The sequence below is a fragment of the Phoenix dactylifera genome, unplaced genomic scaffold (assembly GCF_009389715.1).
Source record: "Phoenix dactylifera cultivar Barhee BC4 unplaced genomic scaffold, palm_55x_up_171113_PBpolish2nd_filt_p 001576F, whole genome shotgun sequence".
Classification (NCBI taxonomy): Eukaryota; Viridiplantae; Streptophyta; class Magnoliopsida; order Arecales; family Arecaceae; genus Phoenix; species Phoenix dactylifera.
Window position 1 is genome coordinate 50858 of NW_024068883.1, and position 20519 is coordinate 71376.

Consider the following 20519-nt stretch of genomic DNA (forward strand, 5'->3'; position numbering starts at 1 on the left):
ATGAAAGGCTGGTAAAAGGACTAATATAAATCATCAAAATAAGAGTTGAAAAGCTGTAAAAATCCATCCAAGTGGCGGTTTCAACTTTTAATAGATCATAGCAAAACAATAATCAGTGAAGCAGTCTAAACATATGCAAACCATTGGCAGGACTAACAAATGTGTCAGAATAAAAATGCATAATCTTAAGGAGCTCCTCAAGTACAACATTATTTTTGTCTATTTTAGCAACGGTAAATTGGACACAGTGCCGGTATCATGATTTACCCAACAAAGTGATGTGTCCAAGTATCGTAATAAAAGCAGCTACTCAGATATATCAAAGTTTCTTTCGTCTATATTAGCAACAACAAAAGCTGGGCAGATAGTGCAGGTAGCATGATCTAGCAAACCATGTGATATGTAAGCATCCTAATAAAGGTATTGCGCCTCAAGTCGGTACCCCTGTTCGGTGTTATGCACATACCAAATAATAGTGGGCTTCCTGGGCCTGCAACAGAAGACTGATCATTTGTGCAAGAAAACAAGGAAGCATAAAGCTTTGGAAAAAAATAAAAAAAGAATGAACAAGTGAGAGCACAGAGAGCCAGATGACACTGATAAGTGTTAGCTGGAAAATGCAACTTTGGTTTTTTTTTTTTAAATGTTTCCAAACACTTAGATACTTGCACATTTCATAACACACCATATGACACTTGTAAATCAACAAACCATAATGTCATCACAGTTAGATATAACCTGTGGACGTCATACCTAATTCAACTATAACAAAACACTTAGTGAAGCTTCTGCAAGCTCTGTTGAATTACAAAGCAATTGGTACAAAAAAATTATTCATCATAAATACATTTGTACATATCTAAAATACATCTATTTAACATGGGCCTGTCCCTGATATCTGATTTTCTTTTTTTAAGTTTCCTGTGTCCAAATCCTATGGCACTTGGACACTTGATACCTGTGTCACGTGTTGGAGAAAAGTTGATACTGGGTCAAGCAGTCAGTACATTACCTGATTATGGTCCAGGTAATCTGAGGTTCTAAGGAGGTAATGTTACGCCCTGAATCCAGAGCGTAACAGACGCCGCATACCTGCAAGGCAAACCATACAAGCATGCAAGGCTGCTGATCAAATCATAATCATCTCCAAGCAGCAATAATAATTCTTCAATCTTCAAAAATTAATCTAATCAAGATCTAAACAAATCATTCTCATAATCAATTATCCCAAAGCAACATAAATCAAAATATTATAACTAATTATTATTATTATTCAAATCAAATAAAATATCCAAACTAAGATTAATTAATCTAAACAAAGCTGAGCTAGAAATCCATATAATCACGAATATCTCCAAAAGATCTAGCGCATTCTCCCAAGTCCCAGCAATCATGATTCAGGATCTGAAATATAGAAAAGAAAGAATAATGAGCTACACTAACAAAATAAGCAATATAACACATCAAAGTGGGATTTAAGCATACCAAACAAATAAATAATCAAATAGCTTGATGCCGACTGGAAAAAAATTAAATCTCGAATAATACATATATTTTTTAAAAAAATTATTTTTCATAAACTGATACTAGACCCAATATCAAACTATAGTAACATAACCCAGTGGCATGAGTCAGATGATAGATACAAGGTGCACAAAGTGCCAAATAATAGTTACCATTATCCTAATCACCAATGGCTCGGTATCGAATCTAGTTTCTTAGATTACAAGTCGACAGGCCAACGTATAATCCTGATTGACATGGCCAGACCATAGCTACGCTGAGAATACACACATATAAATTACCTAGTCATATTTTCCAAAATTCATCTTACAAAAGTATTAAAATACACAACATATTTTAAAATAATTATTACCGTAATAATAACATGCTTGACCCGTTTAATCAAACATAAAATAAAAATCACAATCAAATTTAATAAACTAATTATAATTTTACCAAATGTCAGAAAATACACTTTGAATCGTTAGGTTACTTACCTTGCGAGCGAAACCAAACTACAAATCCAATTAATTTCGAAAATCCCTCTTAAAATCTAAGACTCCAATGAGCACTCAACCAAAATCTCCGATGAGCTTTGTGAGCTACGGCCATTGGACGCCAAGAGGAGAAATAGAAGGAACCAATGGTGGTCTAGTGGTGGTAATCAGCAAAACCTATCGGCGGTGAGGCAAAAAAAGGTATGGGATTTTAAATAGCCGTTGGAGGCTAGGTTTTTAAATCCCGTAGAAAATCAAGATGGAGGATGAGTCCGTCTCCTACTTCAAGTCGAACAGGTATCTTTTTTTTCCGTCTCCTACTCCAACCCATACATATAGGCCGGTCAAGTGGACTAGGCCCAGTTCCTTATTAACTGAGTTGGGTGTTATAGGCAAATTGGAGACAAATCTAACTTTTTGCATTTCTTTGCACAAAAATGCTGCCCCAGGACTCGAACTTTCGTGATTGCACTTGTCATCCCAAGACTTTTATAATTGCTGATGTATTTGATGTATTATAAAGTTAGAAGATATTGTTTGTATGTGAGTATCTAACATAATCTTCATTTTTCGACTTTTGAAATGACCCAAGCCCACTGTGCACCTAACTACTAGAATCTCTAGAACAAAAAATGTAGTAGTGATTCTATCCTTGTAATAGGAGACCTTGTAGAGAACCTAAAAATGCCAAAGACAGTTGGGGTTCATCCTCAACGACTGCTGGAATCATCTCAATTGGCAGCTACTCAGGACTACATATATACTTAAATTAAAGGGATGGGCAACCGAATTAACTGTGCACATGTATCGTGGTTAATCAAACCTAGTGAGAAGTCTTAGCATCTAAAATTAAAGCAACTGATGAGTGAGAAGTTTTAGTATGCATGTTCTCTATATTGCTTGTTCGAGCCTTATATGCTGCATGAAATGAAATGCAAGAAATTAAAAAAAGAAATGATAACAAAACCTCTTTTAACAAGTGGAAACAAAATTAAAATAATCAACCATGTCATTAGAACTTCACCAGAAAAGTTGAAAGAATTTCTCTTTCTTCTTGTCCCCCTTTTGGTAAACCTTCTCTAATTCTGTTTAATATAGGTATATAATCTTCCAAGAAGACGGACTTTGGTGCAATGGTAACGTTGCACTATTATGACCTAGGTATCGTAGGTTTGAAACATTGAAATAGCCTCTTTATACGTAAGGTAAGGTTGTGTACATTTAACCCTCCTCAAACCCCGTATTAGCGAGAGCCTCATGCACTGGAATGCCCTTATAAGTATAATCTTACAAGGAACAATATTATTTGACACTAGATCTATAATGCATTATTACTCACCTTCTCTCATGAGCTTATTTTGAAGTGCTTACACCCATTTACATCTTACAACCATCCACACAAAAAGTCCAAGCGGCATCCACTTTTGTTTAAGTGCACAGATACTCGAGGAGAAATTAGATACTAGCTTTTATTTGTTTCTCTATCTACATATCATTTTCTGATTTGTTGAAGAATCCAAAGGTTGGTGGCATTGCCCTCTTTTAGTTGGCTCCATCCACCAAAGGACATTTCTCCAAGAGGAGAAATTTATTTTCTTAATGTTTCCAGGAAACTGCCTCCTAATGACAAATTCTGTATGCTATCAACTATTGCATCACCACAAAAATAAAAGTTAAAAGTTAAAAATTAAAAGTAACTCTGAACCCATCATATCAGACAATGACTCAATATGCTATTGCAAAATGAAGGGACAAAAAACTGATGACCATCCAACTATTGATATCTGTGGCTAACTAACAAAATGACTCCATATATGCCAAAACATTTAGCAAAGATCAAATGGTTATTATCCAAAAACTTCGATTATTCATCTTCTACAACATTATGTGCAATCACATGTTTAGATTGCATATTTGGAAGGCCATGAGTAGGGGCGGACCAAGATTCATCCCTTTTTTTTTCTTTTTTGTTTTTTTTGGGGGAGGGGGAGGCAATGTACTTGTTCAACTAATTTAACAGCCCTGATCTAAAACATATTGTTTTTATGTTATTATTTTTTCTCCTATAAGACATTACTTATGATGTGAATCACCATAATGTATTTCCTATACACACAAAAAATTAAGTTAGAAACTAAAAAGCAAAGAGCTATATATCGAGTACTTTTAAAACTAGAAGGCTAATCTATATTATAGACAAAAAATGAATGTTAAGGACTTGCAATATACTTGTTTTTTTATTTTTTTTAAAATGCACAAAACTTTGATCAAAAGGAACCCAAGTAATATTTGCTAAAAAAAGAAAAAGAACCCAGGTGACATATCCAATTAAATAATGTCATTAGAACTATTTTGACAAATAAGTTCATATGTGCAGGGCAAGGATCTCGTGGTCAGCTTATTGAAACATTTTCTATAAAAACTTTAATAAGTAGGAATTAGGAGGACAGGTAGAGACACATTCCTCATGGGAGGCAAGTCATAGCATAGCAGCCAACTTCAGGTCACAATAGAGAGAGAGAGAGAGAGAGAGATGATCCCCACAAAAGAGCAAGAAATTTGTTATGATGAGAAAGTAGGCGTCAGCGTAGGAGGGCCAACCTGGTGAACCGTCATAATAAGTAAACAAGTGTAAGCTTCGCTGCCCGACAGTATGGAGTACTGACCACACCGAGGGACAGGCCCTAAGAAGAGAAAGAGAGAGAGAAGAGAGAGAGAGAGGAGTTATGCTTGGTTTAGAAGGACAGCTTGGGGTCACATGAGATTTAAAAGGTAAGTGGACTGTTAACATATTTTAAAGATAATATTAGAATGATATGGAGGATACACTTAAATGATTGGAGGATACAATAAATGGTATGCAAGCAACTAAAAATAGCTACGCTACTAATAAGCAGACAGACAATATTAGCAAATGATCTGATGTAGCTATAGAAATCCAAAAGTGATTAGACAGCGGTAACTCAAATAGCACAGCCCTTTTCTTTGATTTTAAAAAATTAAGGTCCAGATTAAGCCCCATGATGCATGTGAAAAACAGTCACTAGATATGAGTAAACAATCTAATTGTGATTTCTAAATTTTGGGGCAGCAACATGCCGCCTTCTCTCCCCAAAATTAGTCACAAGATGATCACAACTTCCCAAGGTTGTCGACTCCTACAAATGGTACCTAGAAATAGTCGAGACATGTCAATGATTTACACGAGACAGCAAAATTAGAACTTTCAAAACCATGGACAGAAAAAATAGGAGATTTTAAAGGAGAGAAACAGCAAGATGAATAATATTCTAGAGTTTCAAGGCTACAAATTATGGGAGAAACATTGGTTGTCTATTATAATCAAGGCCCTAGAGTTCGCCCTATTGGTCCCTATAGGTTGTCTCAAATAACCTTGACATGCAGACAATACAACAAGGGGTATTGTCAAGGTTTTAGAGAACTATGGACGACGAATCATGAGCAGTTTTATGGGTTTTGAACTGCGAAGTTACAATATATTATTATGAACTTCGAAGCACAGAAACTACATGACAAATGGCCCCAGGAGTCCTACAAGCAAACGTGGAAACATAAAATGCCAATGTGGATAGAGATGCAAATCTTTATGAATAAGATCCACAGAACCGGTACCAGAAATCTTACCAGTATATTATCGATTCGGCATCGTACAATCCTACAGCATGCACCCCCAGCTGAGACAGGCTTCCGACACTTTTTCTCACCCCCAAACATGGTATTGCACAAAACTGAATGGTACAAGTTCGTACCGGGTGGAACAAGATGCTTCTGCTTAGTTTGGACCATATGGATTGGTTTGGATATACCGAATCAAATCTCAGTACTATATTGGTATCTTGCCAATACAGTATCGTATGATTAGTGCGGGACGGTAGCAAGCTTTACCTATAAAGGATAGTTCCTTTCTATGGAGTACCAATGTTCTTTATTCATCAAATTCTATTGTGTTTATCATGAAGGGAGCAATATGGATGAATACATTTGAAAATTCTACAAACTATCCTTACAAGCAAGAGTGCATGAGTTTAAGAAGATGATGATAGTGAGGTATTAGACTGGTCTTAGACTCCATAATCAAGACAACATGAAAGCTTTCAAACTTTCCACCATCAAAGAGACCTAATAGATAGCATTATGACATACTTCATAAATTTATGACACCACAAAGATGCATCTCCATGTTGTATAATTAGCTGCTACTTAGTTGAGTAGCCTTGCCAAGGTTCAACATCAAACAAATCCCCCCCCCTTCAACAAAAAAAAAAGAAAAGAAAATCAATCATATTACCGAATTATCGAAGCAACAAGAAAGTTCAAGTAAAACGGAGCATAAGAACAGGGAAATAACTTGTAAGTTAAAGACCAGCACTAAGTGGATCGCATTACAGCCAACATATGCCATCCTTCTCATACCACAATTCAATAGGCCATCACCAAAAGTTTACTATCTTATTAAGGTGAACTAGATCATTGTTAAGTGAAGACCTTATAGCAATTTTAAAGACTAAGGGGCTGTTTGGGTGCAGGAATTCATGGCTTGGGCATTTTATTTCGATATGGCACATATTGAATCAATATCCCTGTAGCTCAAATGACTCAAATCTTATAGGAGCAAAAAAAGGACCTCCATGAATCTTTTTTTTTTCCCTGCAGATCAACAGCCCCACAAACTAGGATATAGGCTAGGACTCAGGCAAGCTCTTAGAAGACTTCGGGCTAGGCAGGCCAATAGGCCCAATTCATGTAGGATATTCATGCAGGAATATCCACATAGGCTCTAAAAGGAATCAATTTTAGCCGGATCTCATTTACCCTTTCCCTCCAAATCACATTCAAAAGTTCATCACGTGACATAGAATGAACGACCGTATTGGACTATGTAAATGGAGTTAAAGTTTCAAAATAATGCATAAAGCAAATTGTACCTGGAGTTTAGCTAATGGTACCCTCGCAAGTCAATCGAACAAATCCACCCTAATATCTGACATCACAGCATCCCCCTCATCATCCACCCTTCCACCAGCCGATCCTCCTCCCCCTTCCACCGGCCATTCCGATGACACCGTCTCCCCACTGGTAGCCGGCCCAGACGACCCCGTCTCAGCCTGCGCCATCTGGGTGGGGGACGCCTCACCCACCGCGGACGCTGACGGCCGCGCTCGCAGCATCTGGCGGTGCCTCCTCCTGATGCGGTGGAGCGCGGTTCGGATGGCCAGGACTCCGCCGCCATCATCCCCATCATCATCATCATCAAAGAAGCTCCCGAACCGGACAGACATGCGGGGTCGGCGGTGGTCCGCGGCGGCGGGGGCGGCGGAGGAGTCGACGGAGGGGAGGCGGAAGCGGCAGACGGGGCAGGAGTTGTGGAGGGAGAGCCAGGGGACGATGCAGTCAGAGTGGTAGAGGTGGGAGCAGGGGAGCTGGCGGGCGTTGGAATGGAGGGGGAACTCGTCCTTGCAGACGGCGCAGAGGAGGGAGGGGTTGGAGATCTGGACGGAAGGGAGGGCGTCGATGGAGGCCTGGGGGGCCGGCGATGGGCCACGGACGGGGAGGGGGAGGGGGAGGGAGCGGCCTTCTCCGGCGGTGAGTTGGCGGATGAGGCGGCGGAGGTAGGACTGGTTTAACGCGCGCCGGCGGCGGCGTCGGTCGTCGCCGTCGGGGGAGTCGCCGATGCCGTCTACGTCGTCAGGGTCGTCGGAGTCAGAGTCGGAGTCGGAAAGGGAGAGCGTTAGGGTTAGGGTTTGGTCGTGGCGGGGAGGGGGGGAGGCGGGGAGCTCCATCTCCTCGAGGAATTCGCCGCGGCACTCGGGGCAGAGGAGAGGCGGAGGGGAGGAGGAGGATGAGGAGGAGGGAAGGAGCGTCACGCTCATGTCGCACTCGTGGCACCAGAAAGTCAGGGGTTGACGGCCCGCGGTGCTGCCGCCGGAGTTGGCGGCGTAGCCCTCTCCGCCGCTCACACCAGCGGCGTGGTTGTTTTGGTTCGGCGGAAGGGCGGCGGAGGACGCCATGTCTCTCCGCCTCTCTCTCTCTCTCTCTCCCCCTCCCCTCTTTTTTCGAGAAAAGAAATGAGGAAAAGAAAGGCTGGCTCTTTCTTGGAAAAAAAGAAATGAAAAGGAAAAGACGGGACTCCAGACCAATGGATGACTCGATGGAACGAAATCTGTGGCCGGTCTCTTTGCATGTTAACTGATTACATTAGCAGGCGCAAGAAACAGCAATGTCGCTTTGGCCGAGTGGTTAAGGCGTGTGCCTGCTAAGTACATGGGGTTTCCCCGCGAGAGTTCGAATCTCTCAGGCGACGTTTACTTTTTCTTTTTTAAATACGCTCATGCACAAAAAACTTATAGATTATGCCTCAGATAAATCTCCAATAAAACTCGCCAACTTTTAGATGCACCCTTAACAAAGTCCACTTCAACAAAGTATCGCCTTGCTATTAATTTTGAACATGATTTTTTAAAACATAAAGAAATAAGTATTTTCAGCACCAAACTCATTGCTGTCGAATAAGATCAGCTCATTTCTATCATTAGAATGCAAGTGTTTCATATTGTTCCTGAACATACTTCTAAGATACTCATGGCCTCCATACAGAATAAACAATAAGACTGCAGTGTAGGTTGTAAAAGAAGATCACAAAAAGCCGAGAAACATTCTCAAAGAAGCTTATGCTGCAGTCTCTTGCTATCATGGTGGCCTGAAAGTGTTCTTAGGGGCACTTATCCAGGGACTACCAGCAATGGCAAACCTCCATGGAGCACCGACATGCTCAGGCAATGCATACTCAATGCCAACGCGTGGACCGATCAAAATTTTCTCCGGCTCAGGTCCATCTAATACTTCCAATCCCCCTGGAAACGAAATAATGCAACAAAAGTTGAAGGAACACCGACTAATATGCATCGATAAGAGATTTATTATTGCAAACCCGCCGCTCTTACCAGGGGTGTAGAGAGGATGGCTTGACCAAGCAGTCGTAATGCCAAGTGCCTGACCAACCTAGCGATAAAAATAAACACATAACATTTAGGAAAGTCAGACCTATTGCTCTTTTAAGAACTGAGTGTGGAAAGTAACTTAAATGATGGCTCTTTTTCGACCCCATCTAATAATATTAACAACCCACGGCATGAGAAAGTGAGAGAGGGGGAGGGAGAGATTGCTTTTGAATTGTCGAAGCTGTCGGATGTTAGAAGTTTTGCAGCTAATTCACAACTACATATTTGCCACCCAACTAACCAGTTATGCAGCAAAGAGAAGGCAAATAATTCCTTATGTTCCTGATTTTCTTTTATTTCCCTTTCCTTTCTCTCTGTATTCACCCTTCTAAGAAAAATCTTACAGATGTACCAACTATAAGAAATTCCAGTCAACAACATTTGTAGTTACAACTTAGATAACCTGGAATCGGTAGTTATAGACCTCCTTGAGGTCGTGGCAATGTGCTAAATGTTTCAAATATAATTTTACCTTTTTTCTCTGTGTATCTGCATTAGATGCTCAAAACGTATTTTATTTTGCATGAGAAAATACATGATAACTGCACAGGGCTTGTTACTCATGGTCTGAGAAGGTTGCATCTTAAAATAGTGCAGGCTCATGAGAATGAACAGCTCTGAGGGTAAACTTAACATCACAATTGTGTAAGGGACTAAATACTCCACAGCGCAGAGCTTGGTTGGCAGCTGCGACAGGTGAATGTGCTTGTTCAGAATTTTGATGAACATCTTAAGTCACAGGAGTTATCTCAAACAAAGAATACTGCCCTAGCACAAAACAGAATAGCAGAATAAAATTTTAGAGGATCTTCTGTTTTTAGCTAGAGCCTAAAAATGGCATTCAAATAAATTATAAAAAAAAATCTACAACTAACAAGCATACCACCAACAACTAAGATACAAATGTGAACTTATTTTAGAAAAAAATATAAAGTTGGATTATTAATTCATTACTTTCATTCACATATGAAAGTTTATAAATCACAAATGATCCATAATCATAAAACAGGCCCCCTTTGATGACCAGCCATTACAGTCTCCAATAGGAACACTTCCAAAAGTCATAATTCCCTCAAGATTTACTAAATTTTGATCTTTGGCAAAAACAGAAAAAACAGACTTGATGGCAAAAACTAAGTTAATGACATATAGTAAAAACAGAAAAAAAAAAGATGGTAAAATATATTGAGGGTGAATTACTAACTTTTCCTGGCCCAGTCAGTAGGACAGGCTTGTCAGTCATCTGACCTCGACGTTCCTTAATGGTTTCCAAACCTGCAGTTCATGATGGTGTCAAAAGTGATCTCCCCAATTAGCAGTGAACTGCTGACTCAAACAACTGAAGGCACCATTTGAGTCATATGTGCCATATCAAACATAACGGTATTATTGATAGGGAATCTGTTGTGATAATAACTAGATGCTCAATTTTTACAAGAACCATATAACAGTGATTCAACACAGACAATCATCAAAGCTGCTCATAGAAGGGCATATAACTTAACAAGGTTAGATCTAAACAAAATTATCCTATTGTGAAGCTCACAAAATAGTCTCCAAATTATGAAAGAATTTATTAAGATATTTGTTGATAGGTGTTATGCATAATTAAGGTTTTGAGAAAAAATGGAGCTTACAGAGAGAAGAATGCATTCTGGAAAAATTTGAAATTGTTTAGCTTTTTTGAAGAAACAAAAAGCCAAGATCTTTTCAAGCTTCACCATCCTTTCTCAGGAAAACAGGAATTTTAGGTTATATTCAACTAAGGAAATAACTGAATACTTCGACAAAAGAAATGGATTCTTAGTTTCTGAATGAATGTCAATGAACGATAACTTTTACAGATGATGAAGAGGGAATACATAAAGAATTAAAAAAAGGAATTTCAAATAATAAAGATATTAGCAGAGGAATGTCACGTGATTCTCAATATATAGTAGTTCTTTATGTGTACATGAAATTTTCAATTTTACCTTTTTAATTGCACTGAGAATCTAAAACTCTAAATTAAACTGCTAGTGCTTTCCAAAAATCAAGCATGATAAAGTCAAAGGTCAAGTGGTATTAAACAACATTTATCCAAGGACTTTCTTCGAATTCAACAGCACAAGAGTGGAATGACAATTCAATTTATTCAAGTTCTTCTTTCGCAAGTGCACGCCATGTTACATAACAAGAAGAGGGATACAAGGAAGTACCTGGTAAGAAAGTGATCAACAGGTTCTGATAACCATGATGAACAAAGATCAAAATTATTTCATTGAGAGGACTGATGGTATAAACCCATGAAGTTATAGGTTACAAATGAAAATGGAAAAATGGCAATGCGACCAAGTATTTAATAAGTGATATGAGCAAGAAAGAAACATAGAAGCTCGAGCATAGACACCCACACCCACATCCACTCACGGATGCGATAAAGAGTGATGGAGAGAGGGAGGAGGACAAGGAGGAGGCAGGATAGCCAAACCAAGACGAACAGAAGAACATACTTGGGACATCAGCCAAGATCTTTGAACTCTTCCAAATTATTCCAGCCAACAGCACCAAGAGCTCACTAAAAATCTGGAGTAACATTGGAAGTTTCTATAGTCCTCCTGATTCTATTACATGTCCTATTGTTCCTTCCCAACCAAATAGAGTAAAATTTCAAAGAATTTACTTCCAAAAAAATGTTGGTTTTCCTAATATTAAGTGCTGCAGAAACTAGTTAAATCCTCCAAAGATTCTGGCTGAAGGATAGGATGATTACATGGCACAAATATCATAATTATCACACAATGTTAAAAGAAAAGAAAAACGATTCCCGAATCCACAAACTCCTCATGCTCATTATAGGAACTGGAAAGTGCATTTATCATCCTTATCCTGAATGATGACTTCATCCAAGCACCACACTAGTTGGCAGTTGGAGGATGAATTTATAAAGATGGGCAGTTGGAAGATGAGTTTATGAAGATGGCTATCTCTGAAGCAACAAAATCTGCCTTCAGCCAAGAAGATAGATCAAAAGTTGATATGAGATGTTCAAGGAAAAACAGCAAACATGTTTATAGAAAGTAATGAGGAGTTAAACCATCATGCAACAACGGAGGATATGATTACCATAGGAGTACAATGGTTTAAAAAGATCTGTAGAGACAAGTTCCACTAATTGGAAAGAAGCTTGTTACATATGCATACAGTTATCTTTTTTATTTAAGATTCCAAAGATTTTAATCACCATTGCATTTATAGTTCACTAGCATACAACACCACATATATTATTAACACATTGTCCACAGAACAATCATGAAGAGAAACATTTGGTGAGTGTTGCTTAAAAACCCATGAAGAATGGAATTTTGACACATTCAAGTGAATTCAGAATGTTGAAACTACTTGACACAATTACGTTTCCACGTACCACTGACAGGAGAACACGAACGAATCAAAACTGCAGCACCCACTCCTTGCTTATCCGCCACAATGTTGAGCATCACGTGGAGGCCATAGCACAGATACACATACGCATGCCCTCCCGGCCCAAACTACCCCACCAAAACACCCATCCATTCATTAAAATCTAAACATACAACTTAAACATCAAAAAAGAAGTTCTTTTGGAGAAGCATAACAGAAACTTAAGAAAAGTTTAAGAAAAGAAGGATTTTTTTTTGGAGAAAGCTGAATTAGATTATATGTTATATATTTAAATACAGTAAGAATGATCTCTAAAAAATATTATGATAATTTTACAGGTAAATAGAACATGAGGGGAAAATTAGAACTTACAACTGGTGCTGTCCGCATTGTAATGCCGAATCGACCATGGCATGCCGAATCATCCGGCCTGTAGGCCTCCACCTACAATTCAGAATTCAGAAGCATCGAAGGCCTAATCAATAGAAAAATCGAAACTTTTTCTTCCACTATTAGCTCAGAAAGCAATTAGGGTTTCGTAACAGGGGTGAACGAGAGAGATATACCTCGGTGATTTGGAGAACGACTTCGTCTCGTCGAAGGAACTTGCCGAGGAGGCGATGGGCGAGGTCGAGGGAGTCAACTAAAAAGAAATCTTGCGGCAAAATCGCCGCCGGGGCCGGGAGAGAACGAGGTCGGGTAACGAGACTCGCCCCCGGAGGCGGTGGAGCGGTGGGCGGCGCTGTGATTCCGACTCGGACGCCGGCGCCGGTGGCTCCCGCCTTGATCGCCGTGGCCTTCTTGCCGAGCTTCCTCGCCGTTCTCTTGAACCGCGGAGGATTCCTACCGGTGGTCATCCGAACCCACCGTCCACGGAGGCGGGGGCGCACTAGGCCTGGGTGCCCGTTCCCGCGTTCCCGCGAGGAAGCTTTTCTTTTGTCTTCGCCAATAGGAATAGAGGCATGGACGGCCGAGATCATCTGATCCCTCCCTTCGTTTCCAAGTAATTAAGAAGAAAAGTTGATGAAGGAGAAAGAAGAGAACTGTGTTGGTGGAGCAGGCACTAATGCATTAATGGTGACTTTAGGAAGTTGAATGTTACCTGCATCAAGAGAATAGAAAAAAATGGGAATGAAAGATTTGGAATCCGGATTACAATTTCAATTATATTGTTTGGGTGTAAAATGAAGGAATGCAAGGAAAAATTAATGACAATTTTATTGTAATATTTAATTTAACTATATACATATGTATGTGAGAATGAAATCAACTTTATATTAATATTTGAATGTTTGGTTAAGGGATAACACCAATTTTTAAAAATGATCACTATGGTTCATTTGATATAAAGAACCTGTAAGTAAGAGCTGCTACAATATTTAAATGGTCATTAAATTAGATTTTTCAAAGTTTATCCAAATTTGTCTAATTTTTATAATTGTTATATTTTATCTTTTGCTTCATATCATTATTTTATTTTTTTATTTTCTTATATATGTTTTCTTTTTTTGATTTTTATCACTTATTTAAAAATATTATTTTACTAGAAATATCAAGTAGTATATATTATAATGGATTATTGGTACTGTATATATACTAGCAAATAATGGATTAAACATTTCATATTGCTTATAATTTTGTTTTGTATTTAATGTATGCAATTGATATCTTAGTTGACCTCTTTCATGGTTATTATATTTATTTAATTTTATTTTTATGTTAATATAATTTAATGACTTATACAACTGTTCTTGTGAAGATTTTTTATTGGTGTGCATCTCATTATTTGCCAATACACATAATAGACTTTTACAGAATAATCCATTACAATATAAATTATTTATTTCCAGTAAAACAATATTTTAAATAAATATTAATTTAAATTGTTTTTATTTTATATTTTAATTGTAATTGACTTATATTAGGCTCTATTGGGTATCACCTTTTCCCCTTTTTATTTTTAAAAGCAAAAATATGAAATATGATGCAAGAGACATATTTGGTTTGCTTATTTTTATTTTTTATTTTTAAAAATAACTTTCATAATTTATGAAAATAAAGAAGTATTTATTATTATTATTATTTTTAAAAGTAATTTTTTTGAGCCATAAAATCAAATGGCATATCAACACTAGAGATTTATTTTTTTCTTCGATCCTCAATGACTGCTACCTTGTTACCTCCATCCCTATTTACTATACCAAAGAAGTTCTTTTTTTTTTCCTTTTGCCCGCCTCTTCTATCTCACTGTTTTTCCAATCAAAAGTGGTCTTTTTTGTTAATAATGAAAACAATGGCTACAATATCCTTGATCAATAGATATCTACGAGATGGACGACATAAAATCGATACTGTAATTCGTGGTGTATCTCACATCATGTATCCTCCATCTAATAATCATCAGCAGCTACATGCCTAACATTTATCATTAAAAAAGTATTGTAAAACATTTTTTTATTTTGGCTTTCCAAATATGTTTTTTTTGTTATAAAAAAATATAAAACAACAGTCAAGTAGGTTTCTATTTTGTTTACTTATCATGTAAATGAGACCGCTACCACTTTTCCTTACTTATAAAATAAAAATATAAAAATATAAAAATTATATATCTTACGTTTATTTATATGAACGCCTAGCAACATATAATGTTTAAAAATTTTAAAAAATCTGCTCTAAATAAAAAATCCGAGCCTTTAGCCAGGCGGAAAAAAAAAGAAAAACAGAAAGAAACCGAGCCAATTTGGCTCAGATGCAGCTTGAACTGGACCCGATTCCGAAAGTAGCTCCAAGCGATCGACGTACCGAAATTGACGGTGGATCCGTATTCCTATATACAAGAATTTCTACACGGACGTCCAGAAAGCATTAAGACCACTTTTTTTTTTTCGCTTTGGAAGCATTAAGACCGCTTTAGCTTAAGGCTGCAAATGGGTCGGGTCACCCGTGACCCGACCCGACCCGACCCGCGTAGACCCGACCCGACCCGAATTTTAGGACCCGCGGGTCCGGGTCGGGTCCTAAAATTGAACCCGAATCATTTTCTGGGTCGGGTCTGGGTTTACCAAACGGACCCGACCCGACCCGAATGGACCCGAAGAGAGAGAGAGGAAAAGCAAAAGAAAGTTTTTTCTTTTCTTTTTTTTTTTCTTTTTTTTTTTGGCGTGGGTTGTGGTACTGTTGGTCAGTATGGGAGGATAGCAAGTTAGCAACAAGCATAGGTTCACAGAATCCAAAGGAACGTCGGCCCGTCAGGATTCTCTCTCGATCTATTACACTGTTGAGACCTCTGGTGTCTCGGTAGCTGCCTTTTTTTTTTTCCTTCTGTTTTTTGGTTTTTGTTTCTTTTAACTTTTGAAGGGAGAAAGTGAGGGAACACTGCAACTGAATATGGGTCATGTGCCAGTTTTCTGTAATGGAATTGGATTTTGGAAGAAGGTCTTGGATTTTTTTGTCCTCGTGAGAGGGGAGCTGGGAGACACCGAGTTCCGTCCGATCAGTCATATAGATAAAAAATAGTGTGATATGAAATTTGGCTTGTAGACCGACTTAGTTAGTAAGTCATGGGTCATCTGTTCTGACTGGAGCTCAATTGCAAAGTCTTTCAAGTCATGGGTCACCCAGCACCTCATAATTATGATATGACCAAATTAGATTTGCCCAAATTTTTTCCCAAAAGCACAAAAAATTGGACCCGATCGGACCCGGACCCGACCCGAATCAGACCCGGACCCGACCCGAACCCGACTCGGACCCGACCCGACCCAACCCGATCTTCAACCGGGTCGGGTCCGGGTCCAAAATTGGAACCCGAACAAAAAACCGGGTCGGATCGGGGTCACCTAGGACCCGACCCGATCCGACCCATTTGCACCCTTACTTTAGCTCACGCCCTTTTATCATAAAAAAAACAGCGCATTCTCCAGTCTTTTCTGAACCGAAGCATCCAGAATTCCTCCTCCCCACTTCCCCCCAAACCCCCCGCCTCCATCCTCATACTTTCTCTTCTCCTCTCCTATTCCTTTCGATTTTTTTATCGAACACCTGGCCTTCGTCGTTCTGTGCCAAATTCTTGCTCTCTTAGCGACTCCGTCGAAATCCTAGCAAGCTAGCGGCCATGGCGAAGTTCGGCGAGGGCGACAAGCGGTGGATTGTGGAGGACCGGCCGGACGGCACAAACGTCCACAACTGGCATTGGGTGGAGCGGGACTGCTTTGAGTGGTCGCGCTCCCTCCTCTCCTCCCTCCTCTCCAACCTCACCATCCTCGACGACGAGGGCGGCCTCGCCATCCGCACCAAGACCGTCGACCGCGTCGACGGCGAGGCCTACGTCAACGTCCGCAAGGGCAAGATCATCCCTGGGTACGAGCTCTCCCTCTCCCTCTCCTGGGAGGGCGAGGCCCGCGACTCTGCCGACGGCCCCTCGCTCCTCAAGGTCTCCGGCTCCCTCGAGGTCCCCTACCTCGCAGATGAGAACGCCGGGGAGGACCCCGAGGTCAAGATCACCGTCCGCGACGATGACGGCCCCGTCGGCCGCCGGATCAAGGACACCTTCATCGCCAAGGGCAAGCCGCTGGTGCTCGAGAAGATCCGGGCTTACGTTCAAGCAATGGCGAAGGGCGGGCCGGTGAAGGACGAGATCGAGGTCAAGAAGGCGCCGTCAGACGCCGGGAAGGCCCCGGCGGCGGGTGGGAAGGCTGTCCCGGCGGCTCCTGCGTCAAGGAATGCGGCGGCGGGGGCGGCGGCGGAAGCAAAGAAGGAGAATAAGGTGAAGGAGGGCTTCAGGACGATAACTCTGACGGAGAAGTTTAATTGTAGGGCGTGCGATCTGTATGAGATCTTGATGGACGAGAACCGGTGGAAGGGATTCACTCAGAGCAATGCAAGGATCAGCAAGGAGGTTGGAGGGCAATTCAGTCTCTTTGATGGCTCGATCACTGGAGTGAACGAGGAATTGCAGGACGGGAAGCTTATTGTTCAGAAATGGAGGTCTGGGAGCTGGGCTGAAGGGATCCATTCGACGGTGTGTACATCAACGATCTTGAATCCCTTTTCTTTATTTTTTCTTTGAACCGAACCGGTTCTTGCTAATTGGATCTTTTCATTGGTTTCTATTCTTGGAATGCAGGTGCGGCTCATATTTGATGAGCCGGAGCAAGGAGTCACCATTGTAAAACTGACGCAGACTGAGGTGCCAGAGGAGGACAAGTAAGGGTTTTTTTTCCATTTTATAAAAAAACAGAAACTGCTACCAAGGTGGTAGCTCAGTGGAACTGGGCGTAGTCTTCGAACCGCAGGGTTTGAAGTTCGAATCGTCCCGCGCGTCGATTAAAATGTGGTGACACTGCTTGGATTTGGGGTCTAGGAGCATTTATTGGTCTACTGGTAGCTTTGGTGTCAACCCGCATCGAACGTTCTTCTGGCGGGTGGGAGCCCAATGGAGGCTGCTACGTGGGGGTGGGCTTGTCCCTTCCTCCCCCTACCCCCTTTTGTTTCAGCCAAAAAAAAAAAAAGAAGCAACTAAGATAATGCAAACTATTGATTTATTGCTATCTGTATGTTTGTTTGTTTGAACTTAGTAGCTAGACGCTCTTGCAGGTATGGGAATGCTACAGTGGTGGAGAACACCGAGAGGGGATGGAGACAGCTCATCTTTAACAAGATAAGAGCACTCTTTGGCTTTGGAATCTGATCATTCTGGCAAGACTTCTGTTTTCCTTTTCTAGAAGTCAAGAATCATCTGAGTCTATTTACGCAGTATGATTTTTTGATAGTAGGAAATGCCTGAACTTTAAACATAGTGTAATCATTGTTCAGCCTGCAAATGCTGCTGCGAACTTCGAGGATGTGTTTGATTATAATTTTCATGTGACTTTGATAAACACATTCAAATCTTTAAATGGATATTAGTTTTCTGCCTTTTCCTTCTACTAGTGTTTCTGATTTAATTTATTGGGACTTACAATTCCTAATTCTCACAAAGTGGGAAACAATGCTGGTTTTCTTGCTCTCTCTTGCTTATTGTGTCTTTATATTTAGCTTTCCCTCTCTTAGGGCTCGTTTTGGTTCGCGGAAAGAATTTTCCTTTCTAGGAATATGATTTCTGAAAAGTAGATTCCTAGGAAGAGCATGCCTGGAAAAATACTTTTGGCATATTTGGTTGACCATAGGAATGTGATAGATTTCCAAAATGCTTATGTTTGGTTGACCATCCACTTTTCTTAAAAAGTTATGTGTAATTTCTATGATATCCTTAATTAAAATTAGGTATTTAATACCTCTTTAATGCTAAAGGGTTTTTTGGAAAAAAATAAAAATGGAGTGATTTCCTGCTCATGGAAAAGTAACTTTCACATTTTTCTCATAGAAAAAAAATTTTCAATCAAATATGAGAATTATATTCTTATGGAAATACAACTTTTTCATATCTCTTTTTTGAAAATTCTAACCAAACGAGAGGCATTTCATTATTTTTTTGTTGACCACATTTTTTTTCTTTCTTTTCCTGCGAATCAAACGAGCCCCTAATGTTTGATTCTTTTTCTTCCACAAAGAGCTAAAGAAAAATGTTATTTGCTAGTCTCAAAATGCTTACATATTCTACGGTGGCCAACTTATTGAAGTCCTATCCTGTTAGTAAAAATATATCAAGGCTGTAATATTAGGGAAATGATTTGGATCTCATTAGTGAAGTTGATCGTTTTTGACCATTTGGAATAAGGAACCGAACAAGATTTTCTAAATGAGAAGCAACCTGCTTTTGTGATCAATTGGAGAACAAAAAAAATATTAATGCCATCATCTAGGCAAAATTTTGGAATTTAACTACTCCGGTAGCCTCATCCTAAATTGTTAGGTTATATCACATTTTCTGGGCTCCAAAGTTTAAATCTATAACAAAATCACGAATTAGTAGTGAAACTTCTATAAACTTTTCAAGTTTTTATTGGATGCAAATAGTGGTGTGATGACAAGCATTGCGATATAACAGCCCTTAGAGCATCCCTATTTGGAAGGGATTATAATGTCATGGCTTGTGGAGAACACCAAACATGTGATGATTTTTGTTTAGATGGTGAAGTTGTGAAGCTTGTTTATTAAATATGATGTCTATCATGGTGACATTGCTCTAGAAATAAATATAGGCACACTAAAAGGAGCAAAATCCTTTTCTTTGTATACTGCTATTTAATCTTTCTTTTTGTAAAATTTGAGGTGCATCTATTAGGAAAAGTGTTTATTTACGATTTGCCTTGTGTGAGATATCATATTGTTCAAGGAATACTGGATGTCGACGAAGAAAAGATCATCAATAAGGGCATTGTAGTGCATTATAGATTTGTGTCCAAGATTTGTATCATTTGATGATGCCATGTGAGTTGCTAGAAATTTATGAAGTGCATGGCTAATCTAATAATGTAAGTTTCATAAGAGGACTAGAATAGGCTAACATGAGACCAAATATCCTCTTTCTGAAGAGACTTTATTCGGAATTATTATATTTCTAAGGTTCAATATTGAAATCAAGGTTCGCAATCTTGATACTAGATCTTGTGCCATATTAGTACAGTGTTGGTACGCTCAATGCAAGGTTTGTTCGTCCGATATAGGAGTCAGTTTGGCCATATGAACACTCCATTCACACCCAGTACCGAGTTTTGATTTAGTATAGTATACTTCGTACGGGATGATATGCATCGGTACTATAAAATATTGATTGAAATTATTTAAGAGGTTCCTCCTAGTTTGTCCATGTTTGTAATACCAAGATGCATCAATTAGGAAATAGAAGTGTTTATTTATAATTTGTCCAATGTGAGATATCACATTCAAGAGGTATCCTCATTGAAGAGGTTTCCTAATTGAGGTGCATCAATTAGGAAAAAGAAGTGTTTATTTATGATTTACCCGGTGTGAGCTATCACATTGTTCAAGGAATCCTAGAATTGGCAGAGAAAAGTATCAAAAATAAGGGCATTATAGTGCATTCTAGATTCTTATCCAAGATTTGTATCATTTGATGATGCTATGTGAGTTGCTAGAAATATGTGAAGTGTGTGGCTAATCCAATAATGTAAGTTTCATAAGGGGACTAGAACAG

At 39.4% G+C, this 20519-nt stretch overlaps 3 protein-coding genes and 1 non-coding gene across 6 annotated transcripts; 2 read left to right on the forward strand and 2 right to left on the reverse strand.

The window, feature by feature from the left end:
* Window positions 1-629: 629 nt before the first annotated feature.
* LOC103706822 (E3 ubiquitin-protein ligase RZF1-like) lies at window positions 630-8098 on the reverse strand. 3 transcript variants are annotated; one of them, XR_005510008.1, is made up of 3 exons: window positions 6947-8098; window positions 4602-4684; window positions 1161-1404 (listed from the first exon to the last, which is right to left on the reverse strand). XR_005510008.1 is itself a non-coding variant. In XM_039122562.1 (2 exons), exon 1 carries the CDS (start codon window positions 8027-8029, stop codon window positions 6977-6979), a length of 1053 nt encoding a protein of 350 aa, XP_038978490.1. In that variant the 5' UTR covers window positions 8030-8098; the 3' UTR covers window positions 630-1092; window positions 6947-6976. The 3 variants fall into 3 exon arrangements, 2 of the variants coding, with proteins under 2 accessions (XP_038978490.1, XP_038978489.1); XM_039122562.1 differs by lacking the exons at window positions 1161-1404; window positions 4602-4684 and adding an exon at window positions 630-1092; XM_039122561.1 differs by lacking the exon at window positions 4602-4684 and having other exon boundaries at window positions 630-1404; window positions 6947-8094.
* Window positions 8099-8240: 142 nt separating this feature from the next.
* On the forward strand, window positions 8241-8322 carry TRNAS-GCU. The gene has a single exon. It is a non-coding gene; the product is annotated as a tRNA-Ser (tRNA).
* A 175-nt stretch (window positions 8323-8497) lies between these two features.
* LOC103706763 (DNA-3-methyladenine glycosylase) lies at window positions 8498-13357 on the reverse strand. Its single transcript, XM_008790974.3, has 6 exons — window positions 12988-13357; window positions 12794-12865; window positions 12426-12549; window positions 10224-10294; window positions 8963-9020; window positions 8498-8872 (listed from the first exon to the last, which is right to left on the reverse strand). Exons 1-6 carry the CDS (start codon window positions 13276-13278, stop codon window positions 8709-8711), a joined length of 780 nt encoding a protein of 259 aa, XP_008789196.2. The 5' UTR covers window positions 13279-13357; the 3' UTR covers window positions 8498-8708.
* A 2970-nt stretch (window positions 13358-16327) lies between these two features.
* LOC120108831 (activator of 90 kDa heat shock protein ATPase homolog) lies at window positions 16328-18348 on the forward strand. Its single transcript, XM_039122560.1, has 3 exons — window positions 16328-17441; window positions 17547-17626; window positions 18017-18348. Exons 1-3 carry the CDS (start codon window positions 16536-16538, stop codon window positions 18108-18110), a joined length of 1080 nt encoding a protein of 359 aa, XP_038978488.1. The 5' UTR covers window positions 16328-16535; the 3' UTR covers window positions 18111-18348.
* The last annotated feature ends 2171 nt before the right edge of the window (window positions 18349-20519 follow it).

Bases quoted from the DNA above. Each gene is read 5' to 3' on its own strand.
- LOC103706822 (XM_039122562.1), bottom strand. From the start codon at position 8,029: ATGGCGTCCTCCGCCGCCCTTCCGCCGAACCAAAACAACCACGCCGCT.
- LOC103706763 (XM_008790974.3), bottom strand. From the start codon at position 13,278: ATGACCACCGGTAGGAATCCTCCGCGGTTCAAGAGAACGGCGAGGAAG. The intron at 10,295-12,425 runs GTACGTGGAAAC...CATGAACTGCAG, and splicing joins TTCGTGTTCTCCTGTCAGTG to GTTTGGAAACCATTAAGGAA. The intron at 9,021-10,223 runs GTTAGTAATTCA...TTTTATCGCTAG, and splicing joins TACTGACTGGGCCAGGAAAA to GTTGGTCAGGCACTTGGCAT.
- LOC120108831 (XM_039122560.1), top strand. From the start codon at position 16,536: ATGGCGAAGTTCGGCGAGGGCGACAAGCGGTGGATTGTGGAGGACCGG. The intron at 17,442-17,546 runs GTGTGTACATCA...CTTGGAATGCAG, and splicing joins CTGAAGGGATCCATTCGACG to GTGCGGCTCATATTTGATGA. The intron at 17,627-18,016 runs GTAAGGGTTTTT...ACGCTCTTGCAG, and splicing joins GAGGTGCCAGAGGAGGACAA to GTATGGGAATGCTACAGTGG.